This window comes from Ranitomeya imitator, chromosome 3, assembly GCF_032444005.1.
Source record: "Ranitomeya imitator isolate aRanImi1 chromosome 3, aRanImi1.pri, whole genome shotgun sequence".
In the NCBI taxonomy this organism is placed as follows: domain Eukaryota; kingdom Metazoa; phylum Chordata; class Amphibia; order Anura; family Dendrobatidae; genus Ranitomeya; species Ranitomeya imitator.
Genome location: NC_091284.1, coordinates 363,023,051 through 363,039,756, shown reverse-complemented (window position 1 = coordinate 363,039,756; position 16,706 = coordinate 363,023,051). Strand labels below are relative to the sequence as shown.

General features: G+C 39.9%; 1 protein-coding gene across 1 annotated transcript in view; it reads left to right on the top strand.

The window, feature by feature from the left end:
- The window catches only part of GRIK3 (glutamate ionotropic receptor kainate type subunit 3), a 900,786-nt gene that overhangs the window by 820,180 nt on the left and 63,900 nt on the right, over positions 1-16,706 (top strand). The window contains exons 12-13 of the mRNA XM_069756890.1: positions 5,320-5,438; positions 14,268-14,485. Coding sequence (XP_069612991.1) covers positions 5,320-5,438; positions 14,268-14,485 — 337 coding nt within the window. The remainder of the gene's footprint in view (positions 1-5,319; positions 5,439-14,267; positions 14,486-16,706) is intronic.

The window sequence follows — 16,706 nt, the reverse complement described above, 5'->3', positions numbered from 1 at the left end:
TTGTCAGAAGGAATGGGTCAAAATTTTGACCAACTATTGTGAGAAGCACGTGGATGGATATTCCAAAAGTTTGACCCAAGTCATTCAGTTTAACGGAAATGGTACCAAATACTAATGAAATGTATGTTAACTTTTGACTTTGCAGTAAGTAATAAAAATGCCTTAAAACATTCTCTCTCTCATTATTCTGGCACTTAGCAAATATTAATAATTATGGTAATCATAATTGACCTAAAACGGGAAAGGTTTATTCTGATTTTATGTCAGAAATTGAGAAAAACATGCAGATGTGTCTTTTCATCTAGTGTATGTAAACTTCTAGTTTCAACTGTAAATACAGTACATATACAACTCTGCTGCATGCTTATATAGACATACACAGGTCTGCTGCATTTACACTACAGAAATTTATAAACACTAGATGGTGACCCGTTTCTAATGCATCGGGTATTCTAGAATATTTATGTATGTAAAGTATGTATAAATATAGCAGCCACATAGCATATAGCAAAGGCCACGTAACACAGACAGCCACGTAATATATAGCACAGCCATGTAGTATATAAGAGCCACGTAATATATAACACAGCCCATGCAGTATATAACACTGCGCACGTAGTATATAACACTGCCCACGTAGTATATAACACTGCCCACGAAGTATATAACACTGCGCACATAGTATATAACACTGCGCACCTAGTATATAACACTGCACACGTAGTATATAACAGGGGTGTCAAACTGCATTCCTCGAGGGCTGCCAACAGGTCATGTTTTCAGGATTTCCTTGTACAGTCATGGCCAAAAGTTTTGAGAATGACACCAAAATTATATTTTCACATGATCTGCTGCCCTCTGGTTTTTATTAGTGTTTGTCTGATGTTTATATCACATACAGAAATATAAGTGCAATCATATTATGAGTACCAGTAGGTTGTATTGACAGTTAGAATGAGTTAATGCAGCAAGTCAATATTTGCAGTGTTGACCCTTCTTCTTCAAGACCTCTGCAATTCTCCCTGGCATGCTCTCAATCAACTTCTGGACCAAATCCTGACTGATAGCAGTCCATTCTTGCATAATCAATGCTTGCATTTTGCCAGAATTTGTTGGTTTTTGTTTGTCCACCCGTCTCTTGATGATTGACCACAAGTTCTCAATGGGATTAAGATCTGGGGAGTTTTCAGGCCATGGACCCAAAATCTCTATGTTTTGTTCCATGAGCCATTTAGCTATCACCTTTGCTTTATGGCAAGGTGCTCCATCATGCTGGAAAAGGCATTGTTGGGCGCCAAGCTACTCTTGGACGGTTGGGAGAAGTTGCTGTTGGAGGACATTCTGGTACCATTCTTTATTAATGGCTGTGTTTTTAGGCAAGACTGTGAGTGAGCCGATTCCCTTGGCTGAGAAGCAACCCCACACATGAATGGTTTCAGGATGCTTTACAGTTGGCATGAGACAAGACTGGTGGTAGCGCTCACCTCTTCTTCTCCAAATAAGCTGTTTTCCAGATGTCCCAAACAATCGAAAAGGGGATTCATCAGAGAAAATTACTTTGCCCCAGTCCTCAGCAGTCCACTCCCTGTACCTTTTGCAGAATATCAGTCGGTCCCAGATGTTTTTTCTGTAGAGAAGTGGCTTCTTTGCTGCCCTCCTTGAAACCAGGCCTTGCTCAAAGAGTCTCCGCCTCACAGTGCATGCAGAAGCACTCACACCAGCCTGCTGCCATTCCTGAGCAAGCTCGGCACTGCTGGTAGTCCGATCCCGCAGCTGAAATAGTTTTAAGATACGGTCCTGGCGCTTGCTGGTCTTTCTTGGGTGCCCTGGAGCCTTTTTGACAACAATGGAAGCTCTCTCCTTGAAGTTCTTGATGATGCGATAGATTGTTGACTGAGGTGCAATCTTTGTAGCTGCGATACTCTTCCCTGTTAGGCCATTTTTATGCAGTGCAATGATGGCTGCACGTGTTTCTTTAGAGATAACCATGGTTAACTGAAGAGAAGCAATGATACCAAGCTCCAGCCTCCTTTTAAAGTGTCCAGTGATGTCATTCTTACTTAATCATGACTGATTGATCGCCAGCCCTGTCCTCATCAACACCCACACCTGTGTTAATGGATCAATCACTAAAACGATATTAGCTGCTCCTTTTAAGGCAGGACTGCAATGATGTTGAAATGTGTTTTGGGGGTTAAAGTTCATTTTCTGGGCAAATATTGACTTTGCAAGTACAGTAATTGCTGTTAAGCTGATCACTCTGACATTCAGGAGTATATGCAAATTGCCATTAAAAAAAATGAAGCAGTAGACTTTGGAAAAATTAATATTTGTCTCATTCTCAAAACTTTTGGCCATGACTTTACTGCACAGGTGATAATTTAATCACCTACACAAATAATGAGTTGGTGATTAAATTATCACCTGTGCAGTACAAGGAAATCCTGAAAACATGACCTATTTGCAGCCCTCGAGGAATGCAGTTTGACACCCCTGGTATATAACACTGCCCACGTAGTCTATAACACTGCGCACGTAGTATATAGCACAGCCCACACAGTATATAGCACAGCCCACACAGTATATAACACAGCCCACACAGTATATAACACTGCACATGTAGTAAATAACACTACCCACGTAGTATTTATCATTGCCCACGTAGTATATAAAATTGCCCACGTAGTTTATAACACAGGCCACACAGATTATAACACTGCCCACGTAGTATATAGCAGCCCCGCAGTATACAACACTGCCCAAGTACTAGATAGCACTGTGGGCACCATATCCCTGTTAAAAAAAATAATGAAAATTAAAAATAGTTATATACTCACCCTCCGGCATCCAGCGAAGCAGTCCCTATGCGGGCGATGCAGCTGCCAGCTTCCGTTCCCAGCGATGCATTGTGAAATTACCCAGATGACTTAGAGGTCTCGCGAGACTGCTACGTCATCATCTCGCGAGACCACAATGCATGGCCCGGAGCATTGCGAGGAGCTGGAAAGGCGCCGGACGGTGAGTATATAATTATTATTTATTTTTTAAAAATTATTTTTAACATTAGATCTTTTTACTATTGATGCTGCATAGGCAGCATCAAAAGTAAAAAGTTGGTCACACAGGGTTAATAGCAACGTTAACGGACTGCATTACACCGCGGCATAATGGGAGGGGAGTATGGAGGGGGCATTGACAGAGTAGGAAGGGGTGAATTTGCAGCCATACTGTGCCCGTCGCTGATTGGTCACGGCCTGGAGGTCGTGACCAATCAGCAACGCGGGATTTCCGTGACAGACAGACAGACAGACGGAAGTGCCCCTTAGATGATTTTATATATAAAACAAACAAAATAATATCCCAAACTGGACCATGAAGGAACTACATAGAGAACATAATAAACAGCACTAGTATGTGCTAACGTAAGCAAAGGAAATAAATAACTAATTCATTAAACAGGGTGTGGTGGGTCCCCGGGTGCTCCTCCATGGTAACTATACCTTCTACCTATACTATGGCTACATGTATTGCTCTTTAATGAATTAGTTATTTATTTCCTTTGCTTACGCTAGCACATACTAGTGCTGTTTATTATGTATATCATTACACCTTATTAATATCTATATATTTGTTGCATGTTCACCTATATTGTATAGTTGGTTAGTCTCTATACTGTTTGGAGATGTTGTTATTGTTTATTATTTTTTCATGTATGCTGTTTGTATTGCGGTTGCCCCCGAGTGAGTCCCACCCTTGCTGCTGCACTGGTGGCCACTGTCTTGTTTTTACTTATTTTATGCATATTCAATAAAGTTTGTATTTTTATACATAGTTGTTGGCCCTTTTTGTGAAGGTTTTGGCTCTTTCTTGGTGTTCTCTCTGATTATATATATAGATTCACAGCTCTGCTCTGCAAGTGCAGAGCAGAAGGATAGTCTGATTGGGAGGGATGCGGTGTCTGCCTATGGATTATAAGGCGCAAACACTTTTTAACAAGTTTTGCTTGTTAAAAAATACTTGCTATAGTTCAAAAAATGCTGTAATTTGTTAGGAAAATTTCTTTTTTTAGGTGTGCAAAACAACAACTCCTGTTCACAAACAATGGCCCACATTTCTGGGAGTATTTTCTAGTATGGTATTTCAAATAAATATATGGATTGTGAAAGGAAACTAACTAAAGGTTTTCTGATAAATCTGTTGGAGTGCACTTATTTATACTGAGATGCAGAGATCAAGTGACAAAAATTTAGTTTTATTAACTCTTCAAGCAAACCTTCAGTTGGGAGGCTGAGACATCATGCCTAGGAGAGTTATTAAAGCTCCACTTTTTATTCTCACTTTGACCCCTTGATTTCTGCTTTTACTATTGTGTTTAGCATATCCAGAGGACTTTCCAAGCTAATACCTTGGAAAGGGTTAGGGCAGTGATTGACTAAAGTGATCACATGACTGGTTATGCTGGTAGAGGATCTAGGACTGGAGCAACACAATGCTCATAGTCATAGGTGTAAATATATATTTTTGTTATTTTTGCTATTATCTTTTTTATTTTGTTTTTTTTCAAATAGGAGTGAGGAACCCCTTTAATAAATGCTTCATATTCGTTCATGAGAAACCTGATTTCCTTTTTACGGCACTCCATTTATTTTTTTCCTATGCCATAATGTTATTTTCTTTTTCATGTTTTTTATTTTTTATGATTACATGATAATATGTAATATGCTAACATAAAATAACCATAATGCCAATTCTATACATTAGTGTTTTACATAAGTGTCGCGTACATATTTATACAGCAAATATATGCTCTACTGATACTTGCTGCTGATATAAAATATGTGATTGTTTGAAATGTGCAGCTTATGCTACTTTTATCTGTAGTGAATTCACACAATAGCTATTTAAGTCATTGGATGAGTGTTCAAAAATCAGGAACATCAATAAGACTTTTGTATCATCACCGTATCACGGCTCCGGAGGAGGAGAAGAGCTTAATTAAAAATCAACTTAACATCGCTAGTTACACATAAATACTCTTTTCAGCATTAAAAGACCTGAAAATCTGTATAAATTAAAACAATGGTGTAACGCAGAAGCCATTTGATTTATAATTACATGCATAGTGGATCTGTATTCTGCATACAAAGACATATGCTCGGGTGAAATTGGTATGTTGGTTTTTATTGTCTAATAAATGTTTTGCTTCCGGTGCCATATAATTAATGACACAAAGAAAAAAAATGATTAATATATTTTAACAATGGGTGACCCTCATGACATGTAATAAATATCTTTTCTTTGTATTTCTTTTTGCTACAGGTTTAGTCCTTATGAATGGTACGATGCTCATCCATGCAACCCAGGAACTGATGTTGTGGAGAACAACTTTACGCTGCTAAACAGTTTTTGGTTCGCTGTTGGTGCTCTAATGCAGCAAGGTAAAGCACAAGTCCCAAGGGACTGCATAATTTTTATGTTCTTTCAATACTCCAAAACAAGACGTTTGTCACATTTTGACAACTGTTAGAAAGAAAAAAAAATAGCTATCGCCAGGAAACAATATGTTCAAGAAATCATGTTGTCACCTTCTTGTCACAAAGCACAAAGAGGAACTGTTTCAAGGAATGCTGTCATCGAACAACAATATGCAGAACGTACTTTGTATACATGTGTGTGTCACCTCTAGCAACTAACAATTCAAAAGGTAGAAAAAAAACAAAAATTAGATGGGACATTTACTTTGACTGTTATTTCATACACCAAAAGTCACTTGGAAGAAAATATACCAAATGTATTAATAAATTTGGCGCATGTTAGGGAATGTGCCAAGCCCCTCCCTCAAATCACCATCTACTTTCTATAGAAGTGACAAAAACTACATAGAACTGAAGGTTATTATCCTCCTGGAGCTTATTTGATTGAATGGCTCAGACAAAAGTATGCAACTTTCTAGAATGAAAGTTGTGGACCATGGCCAACATACTTATTAATCCTTGCCTAATTATCAGGTAGTCTGTATATGCCTAAGAAGAACAGTAAAAGAACAGACCATATCTTGAAATATCCCTATTATATAGGGAAAAGTTTCTCTAAGTAGCAATATCAGTCATAACTGAGGGTCCCATAACTAACCAAAGGCCCCACTTCCAACCTAACACTTTTAGTCAATGTGGGACCATTAGTCAGTAAGGGTGATGTGCATGATGGGGGAAGAAGTGCTTATCCCTAACTGACTCAACCTCCTCTGTTCTTATCTCTAATGAGCTAAAGAACCCCATTCACAAAACCCATATCATCTCTTAAGGTACCTTCACACTAAACGATATTGCTAGCGATCCGTGACGTTGCAGCGTCCTGGCTAGCGATATCATTCAGTTTGACACACAGCAGCGATCAGAATCCTGCTGTGATGTCGTTGGTCGCTGCAGAAAGTCCAGAACTTTATTTCGTCGCTGGCTCTCCTGCTGACATCGCTGAATCGGCGTGTGTGACGCCGATTCAGCGATGTCTTCGCTGGTAACCAGGGTAAACATTGGGTTACTAAGCGCAGGGCCGCGCTTAGTAACCCGATGTTTTCCCTGGTTACCATCCTAAAAGTAAAAAAAACAAACGCTTCATACTTACCTTCCGCTGTCTGTCCTCCGGCGCTGTGCTTTCCTGCACTCACTGTGAGCACAGCGGCCGGAAAGCAGAGCAGTGACGTCACCGCTGTGCTTTCCGGCCGCTGTGCTCACAGCCAGTACAGAGAAGCAGAGCGCCGGGGACAGACAGCTGAAGGTAAGTATGAAGCGTTTGTTTTTTTTACTTTTAGGATGGTAACCAGGGTAAACATCGGGTTACTAAGCGCGGCCCTGCGCTTAGTAACCCGATGTTTACCCTGGTTACCGGCATCGTTGGTCGCTGGAGAGCTGTCTGTGTGACAGCTCTCCAGCGACCAAACAGCAACGCTGCAGCGATCCGGATCGTTGTCGGTATCACTGCAGCGTCACTTAGTGTGACGGTACCTTAACCCTCGTAAAAAGATATGACTTTAAGGGTGGTAAAAACAGAGATTTATGTGTAAAATGTATATGGAAGGGGATTGTTAGGGAAAGCTCTCTTTCAATACCATCCTGAAAGACATAACTGATTTATAACTAGCCTGTAATGAAGACTTTAGAAACCCAAATAATGTCCAGCCAGGGTCAGGACTACCTAAACACTATTCAGATAAAGGATCTGCTTAACATCAAGGCAGAGCTTGCTCAGGAATGGCAGCAGGTAGATGTCAGTGAATCTGCACACAGTGAGGTAAATGCTTTGGGGGGCAGGCTTGGTGTCAAGAATGACAGCAAAGAAGCTACTTATCTCTAAGTAAAGCATCAAGGACAGACTCACACTCTACATGAAGTTTAGAGTGTTTGAAACATATGAAATATAATTGTTGAGAGAAGAAAAGTTGATTACTGCCATGAGTCCTGTGTCTTTCCCACAGTAAAGCATCCTGGAGCCATTCATGTGTGGGGTTGCTTTTCATCCAAGAACTTGCTAAAGAATGGGGTCATGAATTTAAACATCCTCCAAAAATATTTTGTTCCAAAAATCCTTGAGCAATATGGTAATAAATAATACTTTTTCAGGCATGATGGAGCAACAAGTCATAAGGCCAAAGTGATAACTAATTTGTTCAGTGAAGAAAATATTGACATTTTGGGTCCAAGACCAGAAAATTCTCCAGATCATAATCCTGTAGTCAATCATCAAAGTGGGTGAACAAAATAAAACATAGAAATTGTGAAAAACTCCAATCACTGATTAGACAAGCATAGTTTGTCCTCAATCAGAATTTAGCCCAGAAGCTGATATCCAGTATTCCAGTGTGAATTGTAGAAGTCTTGAAAAGCAAGGGTCAACACTGAAAATATTGAGTCTTTGCATAAACTTGACGTGTTTGTCAATAAAAGTTAAAAAACCTTTAAAATGCTGATAATTCTCTTCAATGTATCATTGAAACATCTAGCTAATAAAATAAAAAAATTTGGACTTGGATTTTATTAAATGTGGAAAATGATCCAATATCACATTTCTGTGAGTGACAACAGCATGTGAACCTTTAGGATTAGCAGATGATTTTAAGGTAACAGTAGAGTCTGGTGTTTTCTATCAGTAGGATTACAATGTCTTATCTTCAAGTGGAAGTATAATGGCACAAACAAATTAGATTTCTGAGGACATTAAAAGAAAAGTTGTCAATTCCCATGAGGCTGGAAAAGGTTGCAAAGCAATCTTTGAAAGGAGTTTGGATTCCACCAATCCACAGTCAGACAGATTTTGAACAAAAATTCAACGCTATTATTACCCTCCACACGAGTGGTCAACCAACAAAAATCGCTCCTAAAGTAAGGTGTGAAATAGTGTGTAAATGGAAAAAGAAAACTATATGTGATATTTGCGCTAAGTTCACCTATATGAAGCCATAAATAGTTAAAATACTAAGAAATGTCATAAACAAGGTTCCCCATACAGGACTTTGATTAACAAAATGTGTTTACCTTAATATCAAAGAAAAGGAAATCTGTGTCCAGTGCAGACATGCGGGAAGGTCCTTCAGTCATGTGCTGAAAGGTTGGTATCTGAAGCCTTCTCTGAATCTCTGTTCCAAAAATATCCAATATGTTGCAGAGCAAAAAGTAGTATAGGAGACGCTGTCCTGGCCGGTGACTAGCGTACTCCCCCAGAGCTTGGTAACTGCCATGCACAGGCAGTGGCGGCCACGTGTATAGAGCTGAAGCCGACAAGGTGCACGACCTTGTGTGACGTCACAGTCACGTGATGTGTACACGTGACCAGCTGCAAAGCTACGGAGCTGCGGAGCTACGGAGCTACGAATAGCACACAGGACCAATTAATCCTACGCGTTTCAGAGTCACTGACTCCTTCATGGTCACGTGTACACATCATGTGACTGTGACGTCACACAAGGTCCTGCACCTTGTCGGCTTCAGCTCTATACACGCGGCCGCCACTGCCTGTGCACGGCAGTTACCAAGCTCTGGGGGAGTACGCTAGTCACCGGCCGGGACAGCGTCTCCTATACTACTTTTTGCAATGCAACATATTGGATATTTTTGGAACAGAGATTCAGAGAAGGCTTCAGATACCAACCTTTCAGCACATGAGTGAAGGACCTTCCCGCATGTCAGCACTGGACACAGATTTCCTTTTCTTTGATATTAAGGTAAACACATTTTGTTAATCAAAGTCCTGTATGGGGAACCTTGTTTATGACATTTCTCAGTATTTTAACTATTTATGGCTTCATATAGGTGAGCTTAGCGCAAATATCACATATAGCTTTCTTTAATTAACCACTTCTGGGACGATTGGGAGTGATTTCGTCCATATATTTGCTGCTTATTCACCTGGAGCAACTAAGCAGCGCCGTATGGTTCATTTTTAGACATAAATGGAAAAAGACTCTGCCATACAAACTACTCAACTGGGAACTGCTGATCTGTGATGACCCAGATAATCCATAAGATGACATAGCAGCAGAGCTGTATGGGGATGCCAGTGCAGCAGGGCAAAAAGACATTAGCTTGCTTTCTGGTGCTTTAGTGGTGTAGGAAATTGTGATGGCCAAGTATTTTTTCTTTGTGAACAGCGTGAAAACCATGAATTTCAGAAATTCGATTTGAGCTCGATCCTCCATAGATCAATCCGCTCATCTATACTTGCCATCATTTATATAAAAATTAGCTAGGAAGTATACCAGCAAATTCTAAAGCAATATGTCAGTACATGTGTCCAAGAGTTGAATCTCAAGAGAATTTGTGTCATGAAGTAAGACAATGACCTAAAGCACACATCATCCTACAAAAAAATGGTTAAAGAAAGCTAAAGTTTTGTAACGGCAAAGAAAAAGTTCTGACTTTATTCCTTTAGAATTATTTGGTAAGGATCTCAAGTGAGCAGTATTTGGGAAAAAAAAGCTAGCATAACAGAGCTGAAGTTGTTTTGTCGAAAGGAATGGGCTAAAACTCCTGCAAGCTAATGTTCGGATGTAATATTAGGTCATAGTCTTCATTTAAAAAATTACAGCATAAATATTATTGACTCCCTTATCTATTACCTACTTTTATGACTAATGTGAAAATCTTATGTAGTTTTAGGTAAAGTTGAGGCAGAAATTAAAAAAAAAAACACTCTAAAGGGTTTGCAATCTTTCATAATTCTTTTATAAAGCATAGGTACTGAGTTTCTGTGCGCATCTGTGGCATAGAGTGCGTGCATAAGGGCTTGCTCATATTAGTGTAGCTCTGATGTTGCTCCTGAAAAGTTGGACGAGTGGATTCCATATGTCTAAACTCATGTCATGCAAATCCAATGCGAGTGTTCAATTTTTCCTCTCCTTAGCATCTGTATGACATCTACATGACCTGCGTTTGCAATCCATATGCAATACATTATTATCATCAGCTTTTACAGAAAGTAATTCCCTATGTCACTTAACGCTAGGTTACAAACAAATAAAACAATCTTATATACAGATAAAATAGATAGATAACAATCCTGAGTACCCCCATATACAGTGGGGAAAATAAGTACGGTATTTGATACACTGCCGATTTTACAAGTATTCCCACGTACAAAGAATGGAGAGGTCTGTGATTTTTATCATAGATACATTTCAACTGTGAGAGACAGAATGTAAAAAAATCCAGAAAATCACATTGTAAGATTTTTATATAATTAATTTGCATTTTATTGCACAAAATAAGTATTTGATATAACAGAAAACAGAACTTAATATTTGGTACAGAAACCTTTGCTTACAATGAGGTACAAGTAATGAGTGCAGAATAGGAGGGCTTCTTAAAGAAAAACTAATAGGTCTGTGAGAGCCAGAATTCTTGCTGGTGGTACGTGATCAAATACTTATTTCACGCAGTAAAATGCAATTTATTTATTTTTTTTAAATCATGCAATGTGATTTTCTGTTTTTCAAGTTTTTCATTTTTAGATTTTGTCTCTCACAGTTGAAGTGTACCTGCAATACAAATTACAGATCTCTCCATTCTTTGTAGATGGGAAAGCTTGCAAAATCGGCAGTGTATCAAATACTTATTTTCCCCACTGTATAGTTTCCAATTGCACAATATGATGTCCCCCACAGCTACGTTAAACACATTAAGATGGGCCCACATTTTGTTATACAGTATGATGCCCACCACAGCTCCTACAAACAACAAGATGGGCCAAGATCTCCCCATACACAGCATGATGTCACCCACAGATCCCCTATACTTAGCATAATGTTCCCACAGCTCCCCAGATACAGCATGGTGGTATGCACAACTGTCCCACACTGTATGATGGACCCTAATAGCCCCAACACTGCATGATGGCCCCCGGTAACCCCCACACTGCACAATGGTCCCAAATAGCCCCCACACTGAATGATAATCCAGAGTAATCCCACACTGCATGAAGACCCCCTACGCTGCATGACAGCCCCGAGTAGACTCCATATTGTACAGCCGATCACAGTGGAAGATGGCCCCCAGTATCCCCTTTACATTTTATGAGAGCCCCAGAGGCCCTCTCACACTGTATGATAATCCTTCACACTGCATGATGGCCCCCAAGTAGGTCCCATACTCTACGATGACCTGCAGTAGTCCCCACACATTATATGATTGCCCCTAATAGCCCCATACACTGTATGATGGCTCCCAGTAGTCATTATACTGTTTGATGAACCCAATTAGCCCCCCAAAATACGTGATGGCCCCAAGTAGCTCCACACACTGTAGGACTACACCAAGTAGCCCCAAACATTGTATGATAGCCCTCGAATATGTATTTAAAAAATATTCAAGTAGAACTCAGTTTCGCTATAATTTATTTGCTCATCTCTATTAACTAGATAGATCTCAGAATTGAAATTGCATAGCGCCTATTATCACCTATCCTTACTGTAATAATGCTGGTCACAAAACGACAATTTTCTTTCAAACCTAATTAGGCAGTGATAGAGTTTGATCACTTTGATTCTACAGACCAGTACAATGGATTTAAAGTGTAGATTTTAGGCTTGGGCTGCAAATTAATTTTTCATCGTGACACAGGTCATCCAAAAAAAAAAACGCTTAAGGGTACTACAATCGTGACTAAAAAATTACTTTAATGTACCATAATTGCAACAAACAAGTTGCAACAAATACAACTGGTTCTATCATTTTGTGACTTGCATGTTGTGGTTACAATACCCTTAGAGGTCACAATAAAAGTCCATTCACCTGCATTACTTAGTGATGTACCAACTACATAGAGTGCTCTCTTCGTCCAAAAACCCTGTGTGTTGGCCAAAGCCACCATCTAGCCCCAGTATTAAAGGCATTTTCAGGGGAATTTAAATTCTGAGCAGGAAGTAGAAACCTGTGGTTGACCTGGTAGCATCAGCATACTGTATATCAATACTCTGAGCTGTTTAAAACATATTTTTTTCTTCGCTGAACAACTTTTAAAGGATAAAAAAATATTGTTGCTTGCTGTACTGTATGTATGATGTTATTATGTGAATCTTTAATAGTGTAACCCTCTCCATTAAAAATATTTTTGGTATCGCTGTGTTAGTAGAAGTCTGATCTCTCAAAATATAAAATAAATTAATCTAAATTTGTGTAAATAAAAAAAATGAAGCGCCAATTTTTGGCCCTTGCAAAATTGCAATAAAAGGCAATCAAAACATTGTATCTACCCCACAATTGTAACTCTAAGGGTACCGTCACACTATACCATTTTGATCGCTACGACGGTACGATTCGTGACGTTCCAGCGATATCGTTACGATATCGCTGTGTCTGACACGCAGCAGCGATCAGGGATCCTGCTGAGAATCGTACGTCGTAGCAGATCGTTTAGAACTTTCTTTCATCGCTGGATCTCCCGCTGTCATTGCTAGATCGGAGTGTGTGACACCGATCTAGCGATCTAGCGATGCGATCCAGCGATGTGTTCGCTTGTAACCAGGGTAAACATCGGGTTACTAAGCGCAGGGCCGCGCTTAGTAACCCGATGTTTACCCTGGTTACAAGCATAAAACTAAAAAAAAACAAACAGCACATACTTACATTCTGGTGTCCGTCAGGTCCCTTGCCGTCTGCTTCCCGCACTGTGACTGCCGGCCGTAAAGTGAAAGCAGAGCTCAGCGGCTGTGCTTTCACTTTCACTTTACGGCCAGCAGACGGCAAGGGACCTGACGGACACCAGAATGTAAGTATGTGCTGTTTGTTTTTTTTTAGTTTTACGCTTGTCACCAGGGTAAACATCGGGTTACTAAGCGCGGTCCTGCGCTTAGTTACCCGATGTTTACCCTGGTTACCTAGGGACCTCGGCATCGTTGGTCACTGGAGAGCTGTCTGTGTGACAGCTCCCCAGCGACCACACTACGATTTACCTACGATCACGGCCAGGTCATATCGCTGGTCGTGATCGTAGGTATATCGTATAGTGTGACGGTACCCTAAAAATGTCAGCTCAGGGCTTAAAAAATAAACCTTGACACAACTCCATATTCCGAATCATGAAAATGTTATGTTTTTTCACCAGTAATAAAAATAGCTATACATGTTTGCTATCTGCCTACCAGAACTGACCTGGAATATTATATTGCCAGGTCAGTTTTACCATAATGAATAAGATAAAAAAAAATTAAATAAAACAAATGTACAATTGTACCTTTTTGCAATTTCAGCATACTTGGATTTTTTTTCTCTGCTTTCCAGTACACTATGTGGTAGAATGAATGGTGTCATTCAAAAGTGCAACTTGTCCCACAGAAAACAAGCCCTCATAAGGCTTTATTTATGGAAAAAAATAAAAAAATAAAAAAGTTATGGCTCTTGCAAGAAGGGGAGGAAAAATCATAAATGAAAAAAATCATTGAAAAAATTATGCTCTCAATTCCTCAATTCAGTGTTTGTTTTTTTAATTTTGCACCAAATGTATTAAAATGGCCCATGTGGATTGATAAATGTGGCACAAATGCAAATGTGCTTTTTTGCTCTAATTTTATCCTTTTCAATAAGACTTATAATGTTAGTTTTCAACTACACACAAAAACCAAAAAATTTCACTCTGCTTGGGTACTATGGAGCAAAGCTTCCATGATGTTTTAAAAAGTATGAAATGATAAATTAGCAAAAACATCCTGATATTGAAAACTTTGCCGACATAAGGCAAACCAAAAATGACCTGGACTTGTATTTTTACTTTTGTTATAGGATCTGAACTGATGCCGAAAGCTTTGTCGACAAGGATTATTGGTGGCATATGGTGGTTTTTCACTCTTATAATTGTATCATCATACACTGCAAACCTTGCTGCCTTCCTCACAGTGGAAAGGATGGAATCTGCCATCGACTCAGCAGATGACCTTGCAAGACAGACAAAGATAGAGTATGGAGCTGTTCTTGATGGAGCGACAATGAATTTTTTCAAGGTAAATACATTTTTTTGTCTTCTTTCTGCTACATGACAGTTAGGCTTTCATAGTATTTTTTGCGACAGTCCCATAGACAATTCATAGAGTGCTGGTTTGCGTACTTGACCACTAAACATTTTATACTGGGATTTGCAGAGCCTAGTTCAGGAGATCAGTAGGTTCCCTAGCAATCATCAAGGTATTATATATCCTTAAGTTAGCGGGTAAACTTTAGAATTGTTACAAATTATTTAAGGAATTGTCTCAATAAAATAAAAAACTCAAGAAACATTATTTGGACATATTGATGTTTTATAGGGGTCACCTGTTTAAGACCTCAAAGACAAAGAGCATGCCTTCATTTCATGGGTGGCCATGGTTGGTACTTCATGTTTCTAGAATCCATGTAATACTGTATTTCTTCAACAGGAAGAGAAATGAATGATCAGCTGTCATTTTTTCCTCGTTAATAGAAAATGTATAGCCAGATTTTCAGAAGCTGTACCACAAATATCAGCTGACTACAGGTTGAGCTTCATTTTTAAAACCTAAATTTGTGCATGTAGTTTTATGGAAATGTCTGGACACATCTGGTCTACCTGCATAGTTGTCAATTCTACTATTTTAAAATAGTAGAGGTTCACAATTCTCCCAGTATTCGATTGAAATAGATTTGGCCATTTTCAGAGGGAAAATTCAATTTGCATCAAATAAATGTAATGCTAGTTTAAATGGCTTCCTGTACCTGCCCCAAAGCCTCTGGCCTTCCAATTAACTTTTGAATCTTCATTCTTCTTTCTCCTATCATCTTTATCCTATCTTTTTTCCATTAGGGTCATCCATTAACTAGGCTCCACATCGTCATGTAAAAGTAGACTGCAAATTATTGACTTGGATCGTGCCCTGTTATGATCTGGTGATTAAGGAGCGACATGCGTCTAGCTCTGAGCAGGTGGCAACTATACTGACCGCAGTCCCTAAGCTCAACACAACACTAGAAGCAGCCGTGGAATGCTCCTAACTCGGCCTATGCATCTCGTCACAGCCTAAGAGCTAACTACCCCTAAAGATAGAAGCAGGAAAACTATCTTGCTTCAGAGAAAATCCCCAAAGGATAGATTAGCCCCCCATAAATAATGACTGTGAGAGGAGAAGGAAATGACATACGTAGTATGAAACAAGATTAGCACATGAGGCCACTTCTAGCTAGATAGAAAATAGTACAGGACAGAACGCTGTGCGGTCAGTAATAAAAACTAGAAAAAGTCCACCGCAGAGAAATGCAAAAATCTCCACACCTGACTAAAGGTGTGGAGGGCAAACTCTGCTGCCCAGAGCTTCCAGCTTAGCTGAATAGATCCATACTGAAAAGCTGGACAAATGAACAAAAACAAAGAAAGTGCTGAAAAACAAGTCCACAACAAGAGAACTGCAAAAGGACAAGCAAGGACTTAGCTTTGATGAACTGGTCAGAGTGTCAGGAAAGTCCTAAGAGCAATGACTCCAGGCAGGAACAATTGACAACTGGCATTGAATGAGGGATAAGGCCAGACTAATATAGCCAAGCCAGAAAGATGATCAGTGAAAACAGCTGCTGAAGCTAAATCCAAGAAGCAGCCATACCACAAAAAAACCACAGGAGTGAGCCAAAGAGCAGAACTCACAAAAAAGCCACTAACAACCACCGGAGGGAGCCCAAGAGCGGAATTCACAACAGTACCCCCCCCCCTTAAGGAGGGGTCACCGAACCCTCACCAGAGCCCCCAGGCCGATCAGGACGAGCCAAAGGAAAAGCACGAACCAAATCGGCGGCATGAACATCGGAGGCAACCACCCAAGACTTATCCTCCTGGCCATAACACTTCCACTTGACAAGATACTGAAGCTTCCGCCTCGAAAAACGAGAATCCAAAATCTCAACCACATATTCCAACTCCCCCTCAACCAAAACCGGGGCAGGAGGATCAACAGATGGAACAACGGGCACCACATATCTCCGCAACAAAGATCTATGGAAAACATTGTGGATGGCAAAAGAGGCTGGAAGGGCCAAACGAAAAGACACAGGATTGATAATCTCAGAAATCTTATAAGGACCAATAAACCGAGGCTTGAACTTAGGGGAAGAAACCTTCATAGGAACATGACGAGAGGACAACCAAACCAAATCCCCCACACGAAGCCGAGGACCAACACACCGACGGCGGTTAGCAAAACGCTGAGCCTTTTCCTGGGACAA